Source organism: Eretmochelys imbricata, chromosome 14 (assembly GCF_965152235.1).
Source record: "Eretmochelys imbricata isolate rEreImb1 chromosome 14, rEreImb1.hap1, whole genome shotgun sequence".
In the NCBI taxonomy this organism is placed as follows: domain Eukaryota; kingdom Metazoa; phylum Chordata; order Testudines; family Cheloniidae; genus Eretmochelys; species Eretmochelys imbricata.
In genome coordinates, this window is record NC_135585.1 from 53,878,784 (window position 1) to 53,902,411 (window position 23,628).

The 23,628-nt window shown below is 47.6% G+C and overlaps 1 protein-coding gene across 18 annotated transcripts in view; it reads right to left on the reverse strand.

The window, feature by feature from the left end:
• LOC144274221 (C-type lectin domain family 2 member B-like) overlaps positions 1 to 23,628 on the reverse strand; it is a 43,998-nt gene that overhangs the window by 4,066 nt on the left and 16,304 nt on the right. For 6 of the 18 annotated variants that reach the window (XM_077832852.1, XM_077832857.1, XM_077832851.1 and 3 more), the window contains 8 exons: positions 21,392 to 21,505; positions 21,039 to 21,165; positions 19,117 to 19,219; positions 18,722 to 19,009; positions 5,127 to 5,201; positions 4,120 to 4,179; positions 3,286 to 3,378; positions 1,566 to 1,750 (listed from right to left, as the gene is read on the reverse strand). In XM_077832852.1, the coding sequence (XP_077688978.1) occupies positions 1,566 to 1,750; positions 3,286 to 3,378; positions 4,120 to 4,179; positions 5,127 to 5,201; positions 18,722 to 19,009; positions 19,117 to 19,201 (786 nt within the window). In that variant the 5' untranslated portion in view covers positions 19,202 to 19,219; positions 21,039 to 21,165; positions 21,392 to 21,505. Of the gene's footprint in view, positions 1 to 1,565; positions 1,751 to 3,285; positions 3,379 to 4,119; positions 4,180 to 5,126; positions 5,202 to 6,644; positions 6,684 to 18,721; positions 19,010 to 19,116; positions 19,220 to 21,038; positions 21,166 to 21,391; positions 21,506 to 22,378; positions 23,168 to 23,628 lie in introns of those variants that run through there. The other 12 variants (XM_077832867.1, XM_077832866.1, XM_077832868.1 and 9 more) reach the window with 9 other exon arrangements.

Below are 23,628 nucleotides of genomic sequence, written 5' to 3' on the forward strand. Positions count from 1 at the left end.
TAAACCTAGACCATCCCTGAGGGGTGTTTGTCCGACCTGGTCTTTAAAAGCTCCAATGAAGGGGATTCTATAACACCCCCGTAGCAGCCTGTTCCAGAGCTTAATTACCCTGAGAGTTAGAAAGTTTTTCCTAGTATTGAACCTACATCTCCCTTGCTGCAAATTAAGCCCATTGCTTCCTGTCCTGCCTTCAGTGGACATGGAGAACAACCGATCAGTGTCCTCTTTATAAAAGCCCTAAACATACTGGAAGACTGTTAGCGGGTCCCCGCTCAGTCTTCTCTTCTCACGGCTAAACATGCCCAGTCTTTTAAACCTTTGTCCAAAGCTCAGGCTCTGTCAACCTTTCATCACTTTTGTTGCTCTCCTCTGGACTCTCTCCAAATTGTCCATGTCTCTCCTAAAGTGTGGCACCCAGAACTGGACACAATACTCCAGCTGAGACCTCACTAGTGCCCATAGGCACCAAGCTTCTCCAGCACCGGTGGGGGCTCGCGCCCCCCCGGCCCCACCCCAACCCCTTCCTCAAATCCCCGCCTCCTCCCCTGAGCGCACCCTGTTTCCCCTCCCCCCACCCCCCCAGGCTTGCCGCGCGAAACAGCTGTTTGGCACGGCAAGCCTGGGAAGGAGGGGTGAGAAGCGGAGCGCTCAGGGGAGGAGGCGGAGCAGAAGCAGAGGTGAGCTGGGCTGGGGTGGGGGGAAGCTGCCGGTGGGTGCTGAGCACCCACCAATTTTTCCCCATGGGTGCTCCAGCCCCAGAGCACCCACGGCATCGGTGCCTAGTGCCAACTACAGTGCCAAGTAGTGCGGGACAATTACCTCCCATGTCTTACATACAACACCCCTAGTCATGCACCCCAGGACGATATTAGCCTTGTTCTCAGCTGCATCACATTGTCGATTCAGATTTAATTTGTGGTCCACTGTAACCCCCAGATCCTTTTCAGCCGTACGACTGCCTAGCCAGGTATTCCCTATTTTGTCTCCATGGATTTGGTTTTTCCTTCCTAGGTGAAGTACTTCGCACTTGTCTTTAGTGCTGGTTCAATGATATAGATCTAGGTAGATCTAGGTATATAGGCATATACTGCTGAGATGAAAACGTTCCTTTCTTTTTCAGGGTAACATTTGCACTGGTTTCCTTTTTTGGAAATAGGTTTTTATTTCTACTTCTTTTAAAGGCAGGTTTCCACACCTCCTTCCCACGCTTTTTACTTTTCCTCCCTTTTTCTCTTTATAAAGTGATGTGGAAAAAGGACAAAAAAAAAAAAAAAAAAGAAGGGAACCCAAAATTTTGAAAAATGAGATTTTGGAGTTAAAAAAACAAAACAAACAACCCCCAAACTGAAATGACATTTGAAGTTAAAAATGAAATGAAAAATTGGGGGGGGGTCAACTTTTTTTTATTAAAAAAAAGTCAAATCCTGTCCCTGAATTTGCATTTTACAACCAGCTCTGCAGGAGATTCAGTTCCTTGAATCTAGAAGCTGCCTTAGGCCTTCAGGGGGCGCCAGGCTCTGGCATGTCCCTAGCTGTGGATATGAAGGTGCGTGTCTCTTCCTTACCAGCTCCGTCAGGGAATCAATCGAAGCCAGGGAGGCGTTGAGGGAAGAGCAGAGGCTCTGGCTCGTGCTCCAGTTCCCTTCAGTCTCTGAGAAGTGGTAGCAGTTCCCTTGGTATCCAACCCAGCCGTCCGGGCATGCAGCAGTGACATGGGGCGGGCAGCGTGGGCAAGGAGGAGTCTTCTTGGCTGAAAATAAGTAACACAGTGGTGAGAGAAGGACCTCTCTCTGGTGTCTGTCTCCGCGTGGGAATCCCGGCCCCACACGTCTCAGGCCTGGGTTGCCGTTTTGCATAGATCCCGAGACCAGAAGGGACCATTGTGATCTTCTTGTCTGACCTCCTGCATCACACAGGTCTTAGAACTGCCCCCAAAATAATCCCTCGAGCAGAGCTTTTACAGCAACGTCCCACTGTGGTTTAAAAACTGTCAGCGATGGAGAATCCACCGCGCCCCTTGGTAAATCGTTCCGATGGTGAATAACGCTCTCTGTTAACAGCTGATGCCTTATTCCCAGTCTGAATTTGTCCAGCTTCAACTTCCAGCCATTGGATCGTGTTAGACTGAAGAGCCCATTGTTAAATATTTGTTCCCCAAGTAGGTATTTATAGCCTGGGATCAAGTCGCCCTTTAACCTTCTCCTGTAAATAGATGGAGCTCTTTGAGTCTATCACTATAAAGCAGGTTTTAATCCTTCTTGTGGCTCAACTCTGACCCTTCTCCAATTTATCAACATCCTTCTTGAATTGTGGGCATCAGAACTGGACACAGGATTCCAGCAGTGGTCGCACCAGGGCCAAATCCAGAGGTAAAATAACCCGTCTTCTCCTACTCGAGATTCCCCTGGTTATACATCCCAGGGTTACATTAGCTCCTCTGACCCACCGGGAGCTCGTGTTCAGCTGATTATCCCCCATCACCCCCAAACCTTTGTCAAAGTCCCTGCTTCCCCGGACAGAGCCCCCCATCCTGTATGTACGGCCACCATTTGCATGGGTTGGCTGGGGAGGACAGGGTGGAGCTACGATGGCATCATGACACACTGTACCCTGGCATCCAAATGGGCCCATCCGCCATCTTAACTTCCGGCACCGTCAGGGTTGGACCCATTCTGTCAGGCAAGAGGTGAAAAATGGGAAGGGTGGGTGCATTTCATGGACTCCCCCTTGACGTACCCTCCTCAGTGCACACATGTGATGGCTGCCACACCAGGGCTAGAACTGGGGCCCTTCACAGTTAAGAGCGAGACCCGTAATGTGGGAGCCGAGAGCCCCTAGGCGGGGCTATAACAACTCATGTTCTCTGTGGCTGGGCCCAAAGGCCGGCCTGTCACACTTGCTCGCTGAGGCTTTCCATGCAGGTGAGTGAAGCAGCCACAAAAACTGAGGGGTTACTCTCATCGTCCGTGGGGGGGTTCTATGGAGCTGAGTGCGTCCCAGAGCTTGATTTTCCCAGAGGCGCTCAGCAATTGCCATTCCTGATGGCTCTGGGTGGGGTTGCAGGTGCTGGGAATCTATGCCCTTCCTCTTTGGGGGAAAAGGGTCTGGAGAGAGATTTCCCCTCTGAAAAGGGGAATGTGCTTCCACGGAGGTGTCAGACCAGGGCAACGACAGGGTGGGAAACGCAAGTGGGCCCTGTGACCTTGGGGCTCGGACAAGCGGTGAATGAAGAATATGTGACAAGGGAATGAGAATCGGCAGGGTTAGGAATGACCCTTCACTCACCCGCCAGCGCAATTATGGTGATGATCAAAGCTGTGATGACGACAGTAACGGTAATTGGGATCCGTTTATCTTTAATGCATTTTAGGCTGAAATCTGCAAAATAAAAAAAATAAATGAAAAGACACGAAAGCAGATGAAGGCAGGCAGCAAACATATATCAACAGCACATGCTGCTGGTGTGTGAAAACAGTCCTGTTTTGCTAAGTGCTTCCGTGAGTGGATAAATCTAGCTGACGATGATCAAGGGCGTGGAACAGCTTCCATACAAGGAGATGAAGTGGGCTGTAGACCACGAAAGATGATGCTCAAATAAATGTGTTCGTCTCTAAGGTGCCACAAATCCTCCTGTTCTTTTTGCGGGTACAGACTAACACGGCTGCTACTCTGAAACCATACAAGGAGAGACTACAAAGATTAGGGCTGTTCATCTTAGAAAAGAGACGACTAAAAGGGGGGGGGGTAGGATCATAGAATCATAGAATATCAGGGTTGGAAGGGACCTCAGGAGGTCATCTAGTCCAACCCCCTGCTCACAGCAGGACCAATCCCCAACTAACTCATCCCAGCCAGGACTTGGTCAAGCCTGACCTTAAAAATAACTAAGGAAGCAGATTCCACCACCTCCCTAGATAGGACAGAAGTCTATAAAACCATGAACGGTGTGGAACAAGTGAATAGAGAAGTGTTATTTACCCAGCGCCTGGCACAACGGTGCCCTGATCTCAGCTGGGGCAGGGACTCTCTCCCCCTGTGGGTCTGTGCAGCGCACAATGGGGCTCACTGCGGTCTCTAGGTGTTACCGTATTATACCTAATAAATAATATAATTTTTTACCTACATCTCTTCTCCTTTCTGCCACTGGTCCGTGCAGCATTGAGACATTCGCTCCTCTACCTACCAGAAAGCAAAAGTAACTGTCATTTAAGGTCAGATCATACAGTCCCCTCCACGCAGGGCCCAGTGCTGTGTATGAAGTCCAGGCCTTTTGAATGTATCCATCACTGCTTCCCCTCCCCTCGCGCATCCCAGAGTGACTGGCAGTCCCCAGATCTTGCTATCCTCACCCCACACAGCCCAGCCTTAGCCTGATTGAGGGGCTCCAAGCAGATCAGAGAGCATGGTAATGCATTTGACAAATTGTGTGCCATGTCCCCCTCTAGTGGCTGGCAAGAGGATAATATCTCTGCCAACATTTTTGTTAGCATTATAATAATTCGGGCTCTTCCTGTTCTCCATAGAAATGTGCAAACCCTCTTGGAATTCTTGTTAAGTTCTTGGCCTTAACATCATCGGTTGATGTCACCTCGCAGTGAGTTCCACCGCCTAATTACCCAGTGCGTGAAAAATTGTTTCCTCTGATCCGTTTTGAAGTTCTCACCTTTCCGTTCCATTCCTTTGTGCTTTGTGCTTGACATGGATCTACCTTCTCTAGCCCATCCATTATCCTGTCCCTTGTACCCGTCTCCTCTCCAAGGTAACGGCCTCAGTCTTTTCAAGCTCTCGTCACAGGAGAGGTTTCCCAGGCCCTTGATCCTTCTCGTCACCTCTCTCTGAACCCCTCTAGTCTACAATATCCTTTCCGAGATGGGGTGCACACAGTATTCCAGATTTCAAGCCTTTCACTACACCAGATCCCCTGTTGGCCAGAGTCCTTCAGGGTGGAAAAGACCCAAATTGCCAACATAAAAAACAAGCATGAACCAAAGAGCAACAAAAACTCCTTATATCCTGTCTTTATCCCCCATAAAAATGAGGAGGTAACCCAGCCACCATATTTTTGTCCCTCTGCCAGTCACACCGCAGGCTCCCTTTTGATTAAGACCAAAGTATTTCTTATTTACTGGTATCGCTTGTCACTTCGGCGCTCTCTTCGGCCATTTTCTGGACAATCAGCACCGAGACTGCTGTGTCTCCACCTACCAGGAAGGAACAGAGACGGTCACTCAGGGTGGGTTATTTTAATTATGCACTTCTCCTTTAAAGCCGTCAGAACATGCCAAATGCAACAGACAATGCCTGGTCCAACCTCTCACTGTGTCCACCTAGGTGTTTTCAGTGCATCCGTCATCACGTGAGACCCACGTGGCTTCCCCCGGCCTTAATATCCTCAAATACCCAAACAGTCCCACCCCTCCTTCAGAGATTTTAAGTCCTGAAATAGGGCTGTCGATCAATTGCAGTTAACTCACGCGATTAATTAAAAAAAAACAACTTAATCACGATTAAAAAACTTAATTGCAATTAATTCCGCTGTTAAACAACAGAATACCAATTGAAATTTATTAAATATTTTGGATGTTTTTCTACATTTGCAAATATATTGATTTCTATTACAAGGCAGAATACAAAGGGTACAGTGCTCACTTTATATTATTATTTTTGATTACAAATAATTGCACTGTAAAAAGGATAAACAAAAGAAATGGCATTTTTCAATTCACCTCATGCAAGTACTGTAATGCAATCTCTTTATCGTGAAAGTGTAACTTACAAATGTATGTTAGGATATAGATATTCAGGCCTGTCTGCAAAGGCCTGTACTTTAAGAATTTAGGTGTATTCTTATGACTTGGCTAGTTCCAGAGGTATAAAAGAAAGAATCAAAAATCACTGTCTGCTGGTGTAAGGGCCTTCTCTTACTGTGACAGTCTGAGGCCCTGTTCTTAGGCTAAGGCCTTTGGCTAAGCAGCAGAGGCAGCCATAAGCTGGGAAGCGACCGGTCACCTCCTCATATTCCAAACTAGTCACATTGAAATAAGGTGCTATTGGGCTGTTAGGCACTATCAGGACAGGATTGTATCCTATCACCTCCAGAGAAAGGGAAGTGCCTAGAAAATGTAAAAGGAAACTTAGTTTGATAAAAGAAAAGGAGGACTTGTGGCACCTTAGAGACTAACCAATTTATTTGAGCATGAGCTTTCGTGAGCTACAGCTCACTTCATCAGATGCATACCGTGGAAACTGCAGCAGACTTTATATATACACAGAGAATATGAAACAATACCTCCTCCCACCCCACTGTCCTGCTGGTAATAGCTTATCTAAAAGCCATTTCCAGCACAAATCCAGGTTTTCTCACCCTCCACCCCCCCACACAAATTCACTCTCCTGCTGGTGATAGCCCATCCAAAGTGACAACTCTTTACACAATGTGCATGATAATGAAGTTAGGCCATTTCCTGCACAAATCCAGGTTCTCTCACTCCCTCACCCCCCTCCAAAAACCCACCCCCATACACACACAGACTCACTCTCCTGCTGGTAATAGCTCATCCAAACTGGCCACTCTCCAAGTTTAAATCCAAGTTAAACCAGAACATCGGGGGGGGGGTAGGAAAAAACAAGAGGAAATAGGCTACCTTGCATAATGACTTAGCCACTCCCAGTCTCTATTTAAGCCTAAATTAATAGTATCCAATTTGCAAATGAATTCCAATTCAGCAGTTTCTCGCTGGAGTCTGGATTTGAAGTTTTTTTGTTTTAAGATAGCGACCTTCATGTCTGTGATTGCGTGACCAGAGAGATTGAAGTGTTCTCCGACTGGTTTATGAATGTTATAATTCTTGACATCTGATTTGTGTCCATTTATTCTTTTACGTAGAGACTGTCCAGTTTGACCAATGTACATGGCAGAGGGGCATTGCTGGCACATGATGGCATAAATCACATTGGTGGATGTGCAGGTGAACGAGCCTCTGATAGTGTGGCTGATGTTATTAGGCCCTGTGATGGTGTCCCCTGAATAGATATGTGGGCACAATTGGCAACGGGCTTTGTTGCAAGGATAAGTTCCTGGGTTAGTGGTTCTGTTGTGTGGTATGTGGTTGTTGGTGAGTATTTGCTTCAGGTTGCGGGGCTGTCTGTAGGCAAGGACTGGCCTGTCTCCCAAGATTTGTGAGAGTGTTGGGTCATCCTTTAGGATAGGTTGTAGATCCTTAATAATGCGTTGGAGGGGTTTTAGTTGGGGGCTGAAGGTGACGGCTAGTGGCGTTCTGTTATTTTCTTTGTTAGGCCTGTCCTGTAGTAGGTAACTTCTGGGAACTCTTCTGGCTCTATCAATCTGTTTCTTTACTTCCGCAGGTGGGTATTGTAGTTGTAAGAAAGCTTGACAGAGATCTTGTAGGTGTTTGTCTCTGTCTGAGGGGTTGGAGCAAATGCGGTTGTATCGCAGAGCTTGGCTGTAGACGATGGATCGTGTGGTGTGGTCAGGGTGAAAGCTGGAGGCATGCAGGTAGGAATAGCGGTCAGTAGGTTTCCGGTATAGGGTGGTGTTTATGTGACCATTGTTTATTAGCACTGTAGTGTCCAGGAAGTGTATCTCTTGTGTGGACTGGACCAGGCTGAGGTTGGTGGTGGGATGGAAATTGTTGAAATCATGGTGGAATTCCTCAAGGGCTTCTTTTCCATGGGTCCAGATGATGAAGATGTCATCAATATAGCGCAAGTAGAGTAGGGGCTTTAGGGGACGAGAGCTGAGGAAGCGTTGTTCTAAATCAGCCATAAAAATGTTGGCATACTGTGGGGCCATGCGGGTACCCATAGCAGTGCCGCTGATCTGAAGGTATACATTGTCCCCAAATGTGAAATAGTTATGGGTAAGGACAAAGTCACAAAGTTCAGCCACCAGGTTTGCCGTGACATTATCGGGGATAGTGTTCCTGACGGCTTGTAGTCCATCTTTGTGTGGAATGTTGGTGTAGAGGGCTTCTACATCCATAGTGGCCAGGATGGTGTTATCAGGAAGATCACCGATGGATTGAAGTTTCCTCAGGAAGTCAGTGGTGTCTCGAAGGTAGCTGGGAGTGCTGGTAGCGTAGGGCCTGAGGGGGGAGTCTACATAGCCAGACAATCCTGCTGTCAGGGTGCCAATGCCTGAGATGATGGGGCGCCCAGGCGTTCCAGGTTTATGGATCTTGGGTAGTAGATAGAATATCCCAGGTCGGGGTTCCAGGGGTGTGTCTGTGCGGATTTGATAGCATCCTGTCTGGCAAGAACTCACTTATCAATAGCTGGGATGTGAAATCCTCACTTCTGTATTGTCTTGTCATTACAGTTCCCACTTTGCTGTTGTTTGTCTGTATAATCTCTGTCTGGTTCTGTGATTGTTCCTGTCTGCTGTATAATTAATTTTGCTGGGTGTAAACTAATTAAGGTGGTGGGATATAATTGGTTACATAATCATGTTACAATATGTTAGGATTGGTTAGTTAAATTTCAGGAAAATGATTGGTTAAGGTATAGCTAGGCAGAACTCAAGTTTTACTATCTAATCTGTAGTCAATGAGGAAGTGAGTGAGTGGGGGTGGGGGTGGGCATGGGCATGTGGGTAAGGGAGATGGGAACAGGGAATGGGGGTAAGAAAATTGGAATCATGTTTTGCTAAAGGGGGAAATGGGAACAGGGAATGGGAGTAAGGAAGTTGGAATCATGTTTGGCTAAGGGCAGTTAATGGGAACAGGGACACAGGTGTAAGGCTCTGTGGTGTCAGAGCTGGGAAGGAGGATACTAAGGAAGGAAACTGGAATCATGCTTGCTGGAAGTTCACCCCAATAAACATCGAATTGTTTGCACCTTTGGACTTCGGGTATTGTTGCTCTCTGTTCATGCGAGAAGGACCAGGGAAGTAAGTGGGTGAAGGAATAAGCCCCCTAACAATGTAGATTATATTTTGTTACATAACCGCACTCAAAAATAAAACAACATCAAACTTTAGAGTTTACAAGTCCTACTTATTGTTCAGCCAATCGCTAAGACAAACAAGTTTGTTTACATTTATGGGAGGTAATCATAGAAGATTAGGGTTGGACGAGACCTCCTAGTGAAATAGTAAAAAGAAAAGGAGTACTAGCTCCCGATGTGCTGTAATAATTAAATTGTCAGTATTAAAATGTTTTCTAAAAATATTGTGCTGTTTCCTGTACATACGTTTCCTGTACATTGTGGTCTGACCTTTCTGTGGTTTAAAATACTATGGGGCTACAGTAAGGATACCATTGTTAAAGTTGTAAAACATTTTCCATTTTAACCTCAGTTTTTACAACCACTATCCTATATCGGGGCTAGACTGAATCTCCACTGCATTATACCAGTTTTACTCAGGAGCTACTCAATTAAGTTACTCTGGCATAAAACTGGTGTAATGCAGTGGAGAATTAGACCATAAAATATTAAGAAAAACTTTTTTCAGCCTGAAATTTTGTATAGTAAGTCATAGGTCTGTTGAGAATTTTTGGAGAAACTTTGAGGATAGTTGAATAAGCCATTTGTAAGTTATGAGTCTTTGAAATATTATTTGTTTTTCACATTTTTAAAATAGTTCTAACTTTAACTGCTCATAATTCAAAAGCGGCTTGGGCTAAATACGTTTTACATATTTATCGTCGCTTGTACGTAGGTCTAGCTTTACTGTTTGGAATTAATAAATCTTTAGTTATTTAAGTTTCGGTTTTGTAGGGTATTTTCCTGTGAACATTATAGGTTCTTTATGCTACCATGCAGTATTTAGGAACTTAACATGGAAACCCACAGACATTGTAATTTCCATGATCTTGAAAGTAGGCATTGCAGTCTATGGTGCTTCCCTGTGGAGATTGTAAATTCTGACATGAGAAGGAAAAGAGGAAGTCTGGGTGCACTTGAAAAACTGGTAGGAAAGGAGGATCTAATCCCAAAAAGGGTGTCTAGATGATGATCAATAAAGGTACAATAGGAGTCCCTATGGACTTTATATGCTCCAGTTTGAGATGTAAAATTAGCTATGTATTTGCCACCTTAAGAAACTGTTCCATATTAATGTAAAAATGGATTATGCTTTTGTTGTTCTATTTGCATTTGAGGTTGTAAAAGTTTTATATGTATAATATAGCGTACGACTGTGAACTATTAGGAGAAGAAACCTGAACAGATAATATAGCCAAATAATAGTGTCATGACTGGGCATGGGTGGTCTGACCTAGTGGTAAGAGCAGGAATCAGACTGGGTCAGATACCAGGAGGTCAGAGTCCAAGACAGGTCAGAGGGCAAAACCCAGACTCAGATGTCAGGCAGGGTGAGGTTACTAGGAGATGAGGAGGACCAGGTTGCAGGGTCTGCAGTCCTAATCTGCATGGACAACTTCCTGTTCCTGTGCTTGGGTTAAATAGAAGCTGGGGACCAATCAGGATCCCCTAATGTTCCACCAATCAGATTCCAGGACTGGAGTCCTCTGTCAGAATTCAGCTGCTGTTCTGGCAGCAGGTCACTGGGTGGCAGGTTGGAATTGCCTAGCTTGTAGGGGTCCTGTAGACTACTGTTCAAGACTCATGTTTCCTGATAAATAAATACACTTTCCAGATAAAATACAAATAAGGTTACAATATTAGATCTGCTAAGAACTGTTTTAGCACATATGTGGTTTTTTTTAAAATTAAAATGTCTTGAAATCCAAGAAATACTAACCTAAATCTCTAGAATCAATAAACAAACATTGAAAGCCCTGGCTGGGATGATTTAGTTGGGGATTGGTCCTGCTTTGAGCAGGGGGTTGGACTAGATGACCTCCTGAAGTCCCTTCCAACCCTGATATTCTATGATTCTATGATGAAGTGAGCTGTAGCTCACGAAAGCTTATGCTCAAATAAATTGGTTAGTCTCTAAGGTGCCACAAGTCCTCCTTTTCTTTTTGAGAATACAGACTAACACGGCTGCTACTCTGAAACTAGTGAAATAATGTTTCCTAATATCCAACCTAGACCTCCCCCACTGCAACTTGAGACCATTGCTCCTTGTTCTGTCATCTGCCACCACGGAGAACAGCCTCGCTCCATCCCTTTTGGAACCCCCCCCTTCAGGTAGTTGAAGGCTACTATCAAATCCCCCCTCACTCCTCTCTTCTGCAGACTAAACAATCCCAGTTCCCTCAGCCTCTCCTCATAAGTCATGTGTTCCAGCCCCCTAATCATTTTCATTGCCCTCCGCTGGACTCTCCAATTTGTCCACCTCCTTTCTGCAGTGGGGGGCCCAAACTTGATCCAATACTCCAGATGTGGCCTCACCAGTGCCCAATAGAGGGGAATAATCACTTCCCCCGATCCGCTGGCCATGCCCCTACTTATACAGCCCAATATGCCGTTAGCTTTCTTGGCAACGAGGGCACACCACTGACTCCTATCCCGCTTCTCTTCCACTGTAATCCCCAGGTCCTTTTCTGCTGCCTGCTTCTTATTTGTGATGAAACTGATAACAGGCATTCGCATGGCACTTTTGTAGCTGGCCTTGCAAGGTATTTACGTGCCAGATATGCTAAACATTCATATGCCCCTTCATGCTTCGGCCTCCATTCCAGAGGACATGCTTCCATGCTGATGACGCTCGTTAAAAAAATAACGTGTTAATTAAATTTGTGACTCAACTCCTTGGGGGAGAATTGTAGGTCTCCTGCTCTGTTTTACCTGCATTCTGCCCTATATTTCAAGCTCTAGCAATCTCGGATGACGACCCAGCACGTGGTCATGTTAAGAACACTTTCACTGCAGGTTTGACAAAATGCAAAAACCATACCAATGTGAGATTTCTAAAGAAAGCTACAGCACTCGACCCAAAGTTTAAGAAGCTCTCTTTCAGAAGTCTTAAAAGAGCAACACTCAAAAGCAGAAACTACAGAACCTGAACTATCAAAAAAGAAAATCAACCTTCTGCGGCTGGCATCTGACTCAGATGAGGACGTGTCAGTCTGCTCTGCTTTGGATTGTTATCAAGCAGAACCCGTCATCAGGGTGGTCGAAGCAGGAAGGGACATATGAATCTTTAGCTCATCTGACAAGTAAATATCTTGCGACAGCAGCTACAACCGTGCCATGTGAATGCCTGTTCTCACTTTCAGGTGACATTGTAAACAAGAAGCGGGCAGCATGTCTTCAAGTCACCAGGGCCTGATGAAATGCATCCTAGAATACTCCAAGAGCTGACTGAGGAGCTTTCTGAGCCATTAGCAATTATTTCTGAAAAGTCATGGAAGACGGGAGACATTCCAGAAGAGTGGAAAGTCGCAAATACAGTGCCCATCTATAAAAAGGGAAATAAGTGTAAGCGGGGGAATAGTCTCACTATTGTGGGGAACTTTCCTGGCTTCTGCACGACCCCGGTGAAGTGGGCAAACGAAAGGATCTGAGTCCTCGCTCCCACTTCCTTTACCCAGTGCCCTCCCTGCCCTTGAGGACTCCCCTTCCACTCTCCTTTCTGGCAGAGTCCTCGTCACCCCAACAAGGCTGGGCCTAGGATTCCTGGGGGGCTCAACCCCCAACCCTGCTGTGGTCACCTAGGACAGGGGCTAGGGTGTCCCCACTCCGGGGTACTCTCTCTGCACTGGGCACTTCTCTGACCCACTGACCATTACATACAAGTTAAAGCAAATGCAAGTTATTTAATCAACAATTAATTTTAAAAAGAATAAGGAAAAATGGGAAAGGTTCAAGGAAACATCACCCCGCTCTGTGGCAGGGAACATCACAAACAGGGTCTCTGGAACGTCAGGGCAGTTCACAGTCTGCTCCTTGTAAGTCCCAGACCTCCTTCTCAGGCCCTGGCTGTGCTGCAGGGATGCTGCGGGTTGGACACTTGCTCTGGTGGTGGCCACAGGCTCTCAGGCTCTAAGTGGCAGGACCCTTCTTCCCAGTGTCGCCCCCGCCCTGTCGGGGTTACGATCCAAGCCTGGCCTGCAGAGCCCCTTGGCTGAGGTGTCTCCCTGTCTTGGGCCCGCTGCCCAGGGTCCCCCTCGCTCTCCCCAGCTGCTCTCTGCACCCAGCTCCGGACTGCTCCGGCCCCAGCTCCACCACTCGATCTCTGCTGATCTGCATCCAGCTCCCTGGGCTGCTTCTCTGGCCCCTCTGGCTCTGGGTGCTGCAGCTCTGCTCCCAGGGCAAGTCTGCTCTCTCTGGACTGTGCCTCTGGCTTTGGGTCTGCAGCTCTGCTCCCAGGACAGGGTCTGCTCTCTCTGGGCTGCTTCTCTGGTCCCCCTGGATCTGGCCCAGCTCTGCTCCCCAGCTCAGCTTGGGCTCCTGCTTTCTCCTTAGCTCGGCCCCACTCTGTCTGACCCAGGCAAACCCAGGTCACATGGAGGAGGGGACCTCCCTGGCCTCTTGACTCCCTGATTAGCCTGCTCGCCCTGTCATTCAGGCTGACCAGGAGCATTGGCCTCTCCCCATTGTTCCTGGGGACTATCAGTCTCAGGGTCCTGGTTTCCCATACACCCTTCCCCTTTTAGTACTGGGAGCTAGCAACCAAAACATCCCCACTGAATGTTAATAAGGGGGCAACAGTCCCCTTACATAAGGACAACCTGGGGAATTACAGACCAGTCAGCTTATACTTCTGTACCCGGAAAGATAATGGAGCAAATAACCCACCCCTCGTCTAAATGGAAAAGCACCAGGTTAAAGATGGATTCTAGTTCAGGTGACATGATCACAGGTCACTGTAAGACCCCAAGCTTACATTCCTCCCGGCCTGATTCACAGGAAGGCCTGCAAGCCAACAGAGCCATCCACAGTCAATTGTCCTGGTTGATGGGAGCCATCAAGATTCCAAAACCAACATTAATGGCCCACGCTTTGAATAATTACAATAGGGCCTCCAAGTTATATTTCATATTTCTAGTTTCGGATACAAGAATAATACATACATACAAACAGGATGACCACACTCAGTAGATTATAAGCTTTGTAATGATACCTTACAAGAGAGTTTTTGCAGGAAGCATATTCCAGTTACATTATATTCACACTCATTACCATATTTTCATAAAATCATATAGCATGCAACATCACAACTGCCTAGAAAGGAGTACTGCGGAAAGGGACCTGGGGGTCATAGTGGATCACAAGCTAAATATGAGTCAAGAGTGTAATGTTTTTGCAAAATAAGCAAATATATCATTCTGGGATGTATTAGCAGGAATGTTGTAAGCGAGACAAGAGAAGTAATTCTTCCACTCTACTCTGTGCTGATTAGGCTCAACTGGAGTATTGCGTCCAGTTCTGGGTGCCACATTTCAGGAGAGATGTGGACAAATTGGAGAATGTCCAGAGAAGAGCAATAAAAATGATTAAAGTTCTAGAAAACATGACCTATGAGGGAAGACTGAAAAAAATTGGGTTTGTTTAGTCTGGAGAAGAGACGACTGAGAGGGAACATGATAACAGTTTTCAAGTACATAAAAGGTTGTTACAAGGAGCGAGAAAAATTATTCTTCTTAACCTCTGAAGATAGGACAAGAGTCAACAGTGTAATGATGGCGTGGACTGCACCCTCAGCAAGTTTGTAGATGACACTAAACTGGGAGGAGAGGTAGATACGCTGGAGGGTAGGGATAGGATACAGAGGGACCTAGACAAATTAGAGCATTGGGCCAAAAGAAATCTGATGAGGTTCAACAAGGACAAGTGCAGAGTCCTGCACTTAGGACGGAAGAATCCCATGCACCTCTACAGACTAGGGACCGAATGGCTCGGCAGCAGTTCTGCAGAAAAGGACCTAGGGGTTACAGTGGACGAGAAGCTGGATATGAGTCAACAGTGTGCCCTTGTTGCCAAGAAGCCTAACAGCATTTTGGGCTGTATAAGTAGGGGCATTGCCAGCAGATTGAGGGACATGATCGTTTCCCTCTATTCAACATTAGTGAGGCCTCATCTGGAGTACTGTGTCCAGTTTTGGATCCCTGCACTACAAGAAGGATGTGGAAAAATTGGAAAGCGTCCAGCGGAGGGCAACAAAAATGATTAGGGGTCTGCAACACATGACTTATGTGGAGAGGCTGAGGGAACTGGGATTGTTTAGTCTGCAGAAGAGAAGAATGAGGGGGGATTTGGTAGCTGCTTTCAACTACCTGAAAGGGGGTTCCAAAGAGGATGGATCTAGACTGTTCTCAGTGGTAGCAGATGACAGAACAAGGAGTAATGGTCTCAAGTTGCAGCGGGGGAGGTTTAGGTTGGATATTAGGAAAAACTTTTTCACAAGGAGGGTGGTGAAGCACTGGAAAGCGTTACCTAGGGAGGTGGTGGAATCTCCTTCCCTTGAGGTTTTCAAGGTCAGGCTTGACAAAGCCCTGGCTGGGATGATTTAGTTGGGGATTGGTCCTGCTTTGAGCAGGGGGTTGGACTAGATGACCTCCTGAGGTCCCTTCCAACCCTGATAGTCTATGATTCTATGAAGAAGCAATGGGCTTAAATTGCAGCAAGGGCCTTTTAGCTTGTACATTAGGAAAAACTTCCTAACTGTCAGGGTGGTTAAGCACTGGAATAAATTGCATAGGGAGGTTGTGGAATCTCCATTATTGCATATTTTTAAGAGCAGGTTAGACAAATACCTGACAGGGATGGTCTAGATAATACTTAGTCCTGCCATGAGTGCAGGGGACTGGACTAGACGACCTCTCGCGGTCCCTTCCAGTTCTGATTATCTTCTGCAAACTGCAACCAAACTTGTTTGTCTGAGTGACTGGCTGAACAAGAAGCAGGTCTGAGTGGACTCGTAGGCTCTAAAGTTTTACACTGTTTTATTTTTGAATGCAGATATTTTTTATACGTAATTCTACATTTGTAAAGTTCAACTTTCATGACAAATAGATTGCACTACAGTACTTGTATTGGGCGAACTGAAAAATACTATTTCTTTAGGTTTTTCTACAGTGCAAATATTTGTAATCAAAAATAAATATAAGGTGAGCACTGTACACTTCGTATTCTGTGTTGTACTTGAAATCAATATATTTGAAAATGTAGAAAACATTCAAAAATATTTAAATAAATGGTATTCTGTTATTAACAGCGTGATTAATCATGATTACTTTTTTTTTTTTTTTTTTTTGGTAATCGCTTGACAGCACTAGCCCAAAGACATTAAGAAGAGGCGAATCCAGCGCTTCCCTAGGGAATTTGGTCCCAGGGTTAAACACTCTCACGGTTAGAAAACCTGGGCGTTATTTCTCATTTGAATTTGTCTGGCTTCAGCTTGCAGAAATTGGGCCTTGTCCTGCCTGTCTCTGTTAGTTTAAAGAGCCATTTAGCACCCGGTATTTCCTCCCAGGGCAGGTCCAAGTCACCTCTCAATCTTCCGTTTAAGAAACTAACCAGACGGACCTCCTTAAATCTCTCACTGTGGGGCCTTTTCTCTAGCCGGCAATCATGTTAGTGGTTCTTCTCCGCCCCTCTCTGATTTTTCAACATCCTTTTTAAAATGTGGGCACAAGAAGTGGAATCACTGGTCCAGTATCAGCCTCACCAGTGCCATACACAGAGGTTAAATCACCTGCCTTCCCCTGCTCCCGTTTACACGTTCACGGATCGCGTTCGCGATTTTTGCTATGGGTTGAATTGCTTGTTCATTATCACCCCTGCTCCCCCAGGCTGAGATAATAACCTGCTTTTTCAATACATTCAGTGTAATGCATTGCAAAGGGAGTCTCTTGTACCCCTCTACTGGTCCATTCACACAGCGGATAACAGCCTACTACTGCTGCCACCTCACGTTCTATGTTGCGGTGCTGACTGTCCCCACTTTAAACCCAGCTCATAGACAATGAGGAAAGTCTTTATGTTAACAAACAGTTTAGTGGGGTTCAGGACACACTCCGCTGATCAGAGAGATCTCCTGGCTGATAAAGGGGCCCTTAATGTAATGGGGTGCACAGGGCTCCCCACACAAGGGTTTAGTAAGTAAGAGCAATGGGCCAGCGCTGCTGAGTTATCAGTCCCCATCCCCAGAACTGCAGATTCTCCTGCTCCAGCCACTGGACTCTGGGCCACCAAATTCCCAACCTTCACTTACAACAACCAGATGGCTACTTTTAAGGCATTAAAGAATGTGACCCCCTCTGGCACCAGGCCTTTAGCTCAGGGGACACGCGGCATTTCCTTTCCACCTTGGCTTCAGTGGTGCAGGCTGCTGGGAAGGGCGAGCGAGACTTTGCACAGACACCTGGGAATGCAGATGGTTCTTGACTGTCTCCCTCATTCCAGCCCTTAGTGCTACAGGTTCTCTCTCATCGCCGTAGCTTCTGAGAATCTCCCATGTGCCAATGGACTTACAGTTAATACTATTAGCTACTTCTCTTGCAGAAGTGGCACGGGACACCAACCAAGACTGGAGCCCCGTTGTGCAGGGCGCTGCCCAGACACACAGCGAGAGACAGTCCCTGCCCCAGCTGAGATCAGGGCCCCGTTGTGCTGGGCGCTGCCCAGACACTCAGGGAGAGAGAGTCCCTGCCCAGTTGTGCAGACATAGTCCCTGACCCAAAGAGCTTCCAATCTAAACAGACAAAGGGCGGGAGGGGAAATAGTGCAGAGAGGGGACTTGCTCAGAGTCACACCACAGTTTAGTGGCAGAACCAGGATTAGAACCCAGGTCTTCTGTCACCCACTCTGCTGCTCCAGGCACTAGACTACAGCATTGCTGTGGTTTTTTGTTCTGATTAGCATGGACCTGGCTGGAGCCCTTGGCATAACGAACAGTGTGAACCAAAGCAGGCCTGACCTTGGCAAGATAAGTTTTAGCTAACACCAAGCAAGCATATCCTGACCTGAGACAAAAACACCCAGCTCTCTCAAGAGACTACGTCAGCACATTCCCAAGAGATGGTGCAGGAACACACCGACCCCTCCTACGACAAGGAGGGGAGGACAGAATAACAGATAAGGATGTTTTGGTGGAACTGGAAGGTACAAGGACAAGGGTGGTGACTAGCAACGTCCGGGGCGTCACACATCACTTGTTTGTATCAATGCCTAGAAAGCAGACGCCAGAGGAGGGGTGACTTTACGCTGATCTAGGGGACAGGACCCTGGTGCGCTGACGGAGCAGGTACCATGGGCAGGGGTACACACGAGTTAGTGTCTTTGTGGCTCCTACAGGACGCTTGCGCCGTGGTTTGCCCCCAGTCTCCAGCCTGTTTCGACTCCAGGTTTCTGTTCTTTGTTCCTAACTCCCTGCCTCCTGGCCTTTTGATGTGGGCCTCCCATCCTGATAAGAAAAGTTACTGATGCATTGCTTCAGGGCCATGGTGGGGAGTTAAAGTAACAGTTTAGCACGAGGAATGTACCTAGCAGGGATAGGTGGGAGATAAGAAGAAGGTTTGTCTATTGGCTAAGGTTTCCGATGCGCGAGGGTAACATGCTTTGCTAAAAGGTCTATAATCTCTGTATAACCTGCATTCGGGGTCCCCTCCTGACTAGCAGGGGGGCACCACGCTCGAGCGTAATAAACTTAGTATCTTTGGGAACTCTGCAGTTGTGGACTTTGTTTGTGTGCCTCAGCCTAGACTCGAACTGTGCGTGACCTATCAGGTATAATTCGTAGCACAGGCCAGAGAGCCTCCCTCGCAGCACGTCCGGCATCCAGAACGGGTACGTGTTAAAGAGAGTGTGTGTTTCAGAAAGATAACGAATCTCGGTTTAGTGGCTTCACCTGCTGTTGGAACCACCTCGGCCTCGGAGCGCTGTTCCCATGAGTGAGTGAAAACAGGTACTGTTTTCTGCAGTCGGACTTTCCCCAGCCTCAGCTTCCTTCTGTTGGCTCTGCTTTTGTCTGCTCCATGCCAGGGACTTCCCTGGGGCAGCTCAGCATGGCCTCTCCAGCCACAGTGCTTATTTAGAGCCGCTTTTTCTGCGGGCAGCAAACAGGGAAAAGCCTGCGATCCCCAGATAAGCATTATCAACGTGACAGCCACTGCTGGGCTCCCATCTGAGGGCTGGGCTACGAGAAGAAGTGATTCCAGAGTAAGATAGAGAGAGACGTTAAAGCGCCAGAGCTATTCTGGAATAACTCCCAGGGCGGGGGCTCTCATTCTGAAATAAGATCACCTCGTTCTGGTTCAGCTTCCTCCACTTCTGGAACAAGGGGCGCTATCCCGGAACAGCGTAGCCCATGGGAGCTATTCCAGTCCATTCCCTGTGTAGACAAGTCCTGCGGAAGGCGTTTGACTGTGAGAGTCAGATGTGAACTTGGGGAAGTATAAACCACCCCTCCAGAAGGACAAGGAGCCATGACAGTATGGTGGATTCTCTCCCCACCCCCCTTGAACCCTTTATGCCACTGGACTTGATCAGAAGCCCTGTGACCCCCCCCTCCTACACAGACCCTAGCATAAAGGCCTGCTGGGGATGCAACTAGGGCTAGGAGCGAGCATGACTCTGCAAGGCTGCTGCAAATTAGAGTAGCCCTGGGGCTGCTCTAACTTGCACTAACATCCCTGGAGCAGTCCTGAATAAGAGAGACCCACCGGTGGCTTTAGGCCTTGCACCCCCACTGCCTGGGCTCTGATCCCTGTGCTGACCTCCCCACCCCCCCCCCCCATCTCCCCTTGTCCCTTCTTCTTGTCAGAACTCCAGGGGTTAAAGAAAGGGGGTGCTAAAAGCAGAGGCAAGGCCCATCCTCCTCTCCCTGGCTTGGGTTGAGCAGCCTCCTTCGCAGCTCTCCCTCCTTTCTGGCTGGTGCAGAAAGGATGCCCCCTTCCTGTTTCTATCTAGTTCAACACCCATGGACTCCTGTGGGACAGGATGGTCTAGTAGCGATAGGGTGACCAGACAGCAAGCGTGAAAAATCAGGACAGAGGGTGGGGGGGTAATAGGAATCTATAGAAGAAAAAGTCCCAAATATCAGGACTGTCCCTACAAAATTGGGACATCTGGTCACCCTAAGTAGTGAGGGTACCATGCTGGGACTCAGGAGAGCTCAGTTCTGTTCGCAGCTACGCCACTGCTTTCCTAGATGACCTTGGACAAGACCCTGCTCTGTGACTCAGTTTCCCCACCTGCCCCTTTCTTTCTGGTGCATTTCACTTGCAAGCTCCCTGCCTCTGAGTGTGTTTCTGTTCTGTGCCCAGCACAATGGGGTCCTGGTCTCAGTTAGGGCCTCTAGACCCCACAGTAAGAATACAACTAGTAAAGTAACAGCTGGTGATTGCGAGTGAGAGATGCCAGAGGACACATGACGGAGATCAGCTGAGGCAGTTCAGCTGAAAGTCTTGTGCTGGTTTAATGAGGAAGGGGTGGCTGACTTGATTGGTTACAATCACAGTTCCTAAATGCTAGAACTTTTACCTAACTCTCCCTTCCTGGACCTAGTTTCCTTTCTCCCACACATTTTCAGGTGGGATTGGCGAAGCGAGACCTTTAATTGAACCTGAGCCTTTAACATCGATGGGCCTTGGAGGCTTTTAGCTTTGGAGCCATTGTTACGTGGTGTGCATTTACTGAGACAGGGTGGAATGGCAGGCAGAGCCAGGGTTGACCGCATTTTCAGTCAACAAATATTTCAGATTGACAATGCTTAAAAGCAAAAATCCAAGAAGGCAAATTGCCCCTGAGCTCCTCAAAGAACCAGTTCATCAAATCATAGGATCTGAAAAATGTCAGATGGGAAGGGACCTCACAGGTCATCAAGTCCAGCCCCCTGCGCTGAGCATGACCCAGTAAACCTAGACCGTCCCTGACAGGTGTTTGTCCAGCCTGGTCTTATACACCCCAGTGATGGGGATTCCACAACCTCCCAAGATCCTTCTGATCTTGTCCTCCAGAGTGCTTGCAACTCCTCCCAGCTTGGTATCAGCCTCCCAGTTTATAAGCGTACGCTCCACTCCATTATCCAGGTAATTAATGTAAATAATGAAAAGCACCTGACTTACAACTGACCCCGATAGACCCTATTAGATACATCCTCTCAGCTGGACAGCAAACCACTGATAACTACTGAGTATAATCTTTCAACCCAGTGGTGCACCCACCTTATAGTAATTTCGTCTAGACCACAGTCCTCAGTTTGCTTGTGAGAATGTCATGTGGGACTAGGTCAAAGGCCTTACTAAAATAAAGATATATCACATCTCCTGCTTCTCCACTAGGCCAGTGACCCTGTTAAAAGAAGGAAATTAGGTTGGGTTAATATGATTTTTTTCTTGACAAATGCATGTTGACTTTTACTTATTACCCTGTTATCCTTTAGGCTAGGGGTTTACAAACCGATTGTTTAATCATTTGTTCTAGTCCCTTTGCAGGGATCAAAGTTAGACTGACTGGTCTATAATTCCCTGGGTCCTCTTTCTTCCCCTTTTTAAAGATAGATCCTACGTTTACCCACCTTCCATGAGTTCTTGAAGATAATCGCTAACAGTTCCGAGATGATTTCGCCTGCATCATCGCTGCAAAGTGGGCAGGTTCCAGGCACTCAATAATGACCCAGGGTAGGTCTACACTGCAAAACAGCACACAGGGCAGCGAGCCTCAGAGCCCGGGACTACAAACTCGAGCTTGTGCTATGGCGCTAAACACTGCCATGTAGACGTTGCCACCCGGGCTCGGAGACCCACCCTTCTCACCGAGCTTCAGGGCAGGAACGTCTACGTGGCTCTTTTCAGCACCACAGTGTGTGGCCCCAGGCTCGGAGATGAACATCTGTCATGGGTGGCTTATTCTCCATTGCCCTCTGCCCAGGGGGTGAATCGCCAGTGCCCTGGAGCGTTTTGTCTTGGCAGGTGTCAAGGCTGAATCCCCACTCTGTCACGCAAAGTGCAGAAGTGGGGCCCACAAGGATTTTTAAAAAATTAATACTGGCCACTCCACACTTGTATTAAACTCCCAAGGTCACAGCTTCTCTCTGACCTTGGCTTGGTCAACGCTGCCACCACCAAAATGCAACAAAACCCCCTTCGAACCCAGGAAGGCACACTTGGGAATTCCTCCCTGTGGGGTACCCTCATGCCCTTTCACTCCCAACCCCGCTCCGGGGAAGAGCTGAGAAAGAAAACAAAGGAAATCAGCTGTGGCTATCAGCTAATCAAACAATATGCACAAACCTCTGCTGACACCAAAAACCCAGTCCTGTTCTTAAAAAAGGTAAATTTTATTAAAAACAAAAAGACAAAAATACATCTGGGACTTAGGCTTTTTCCTAGATCTTAAAAGAAACAATTACAAAAAATAAGTACCCCAGCTAGCTTTCTTGGGGGTTCAGCTTAAAGGTTACAAGCAAACAAAAGCATCTGAAGTTAGCACAGAGTCTACAAGGCAATAAGAAATAAAAGAAATAACCCTGATCGCGTCTAGTTAAACACGCTGATCTACTTACACATTTGGAGTTCAGATGAGTAGTTTTAGGCACAATCTGATGCTTTATGATCATACCTGGCTTAAGCTGCTTATAGCATGGCTGCTCTGTCCCTCCAGCCCAGAGAACAATAGACAAAGGGAAAATTTCTTTCCCTATTTTAAAAAGTTCTACCTTCCCACTTCCCTCTTTTGGTCAGGTGCCCACTTTCTTTTCCTGGGGGACTTTTTAACCTTTTACAGGTAAAGCAAGTAAACAGCTACCAAGAGGGATTTTACAGCTCACTGGCTGGCCATCAAAGGGAGCTATCCCCCTTCATTTACCACAGCTGGGATGTGTTAATGCACACACCACCCTCTGTACTAAATACCAATGTTTGCTACTAGCCATAAAAATCTCCAGGCTGTGACAGCTTTTCTTCTGCTTCTGGGGACTTGTCCTTGCCGCCGGGTTAGCTGGGGGTGCCACTCGAGCGTTGCTCCGGAGCCAGCTCCCGAGCACACCCCCAAACCTCTAGCCCAAGTGAAGCGGTGCCGTAACCAAGAGCCAGCCGCCCCGCTGGGGTTGAGGGACCTCCAGTTAGGGCGAGTCACCGGGGTCTGTGTGGCCAGTGAACTCAGCCGGTGAGTCAGCAGCTGTTCTGCAGCGTGGATCGCTAGGCCTGAGCCGGCTGTGACAACAAACCCCTCTGGGCCTTCAGTGTTGTGACATTACTAAGGGCAGTGGCACTTGGTAGCATGTGCTGACTGGCCTCACGGCACCCAGCAGGGGCTCCTTGGATCTCCCCATAGCCTGCCCCCGCCCCACAGGCTTCCTGATGCCACCTTCCTCTACTCCCCCACTGCAGGCTCTTCCTGCAACTTCCCCCGGCCATTTGCCCTCCCTTGGCTCTGCTCACGCAGACGAAAAGCCGAAGGCCACAGTCTCGAGTGCAAGCACGATGTTTATTGGGGTTCCCAAGCAAACACAATCACAGATCCGCACACCAGCAGAGCAATTCTCGTTCCCCCTCCTCTTTCTTACCAGGCCTAATCAGACCCGTAGTGTCTGCCCCCGGTCTCCTCTTTCTTACCAGGCCTAATCAGACCCATAGTGTCTGCCCCCGGTCTCCTCTTTCTTACCAGGCCTAATCAGACCCATAGTGTCTGCCCCCGGTCCGACCCCTGACAATTGATGGTCATGTTCCGTTTTGGAGGATCGGGAGTCTGGGGGCTTCATCACCACTTCTTTTCGTACGGGGTAAGGATAGAGGGTGCGTTTTGGCCAGGGTC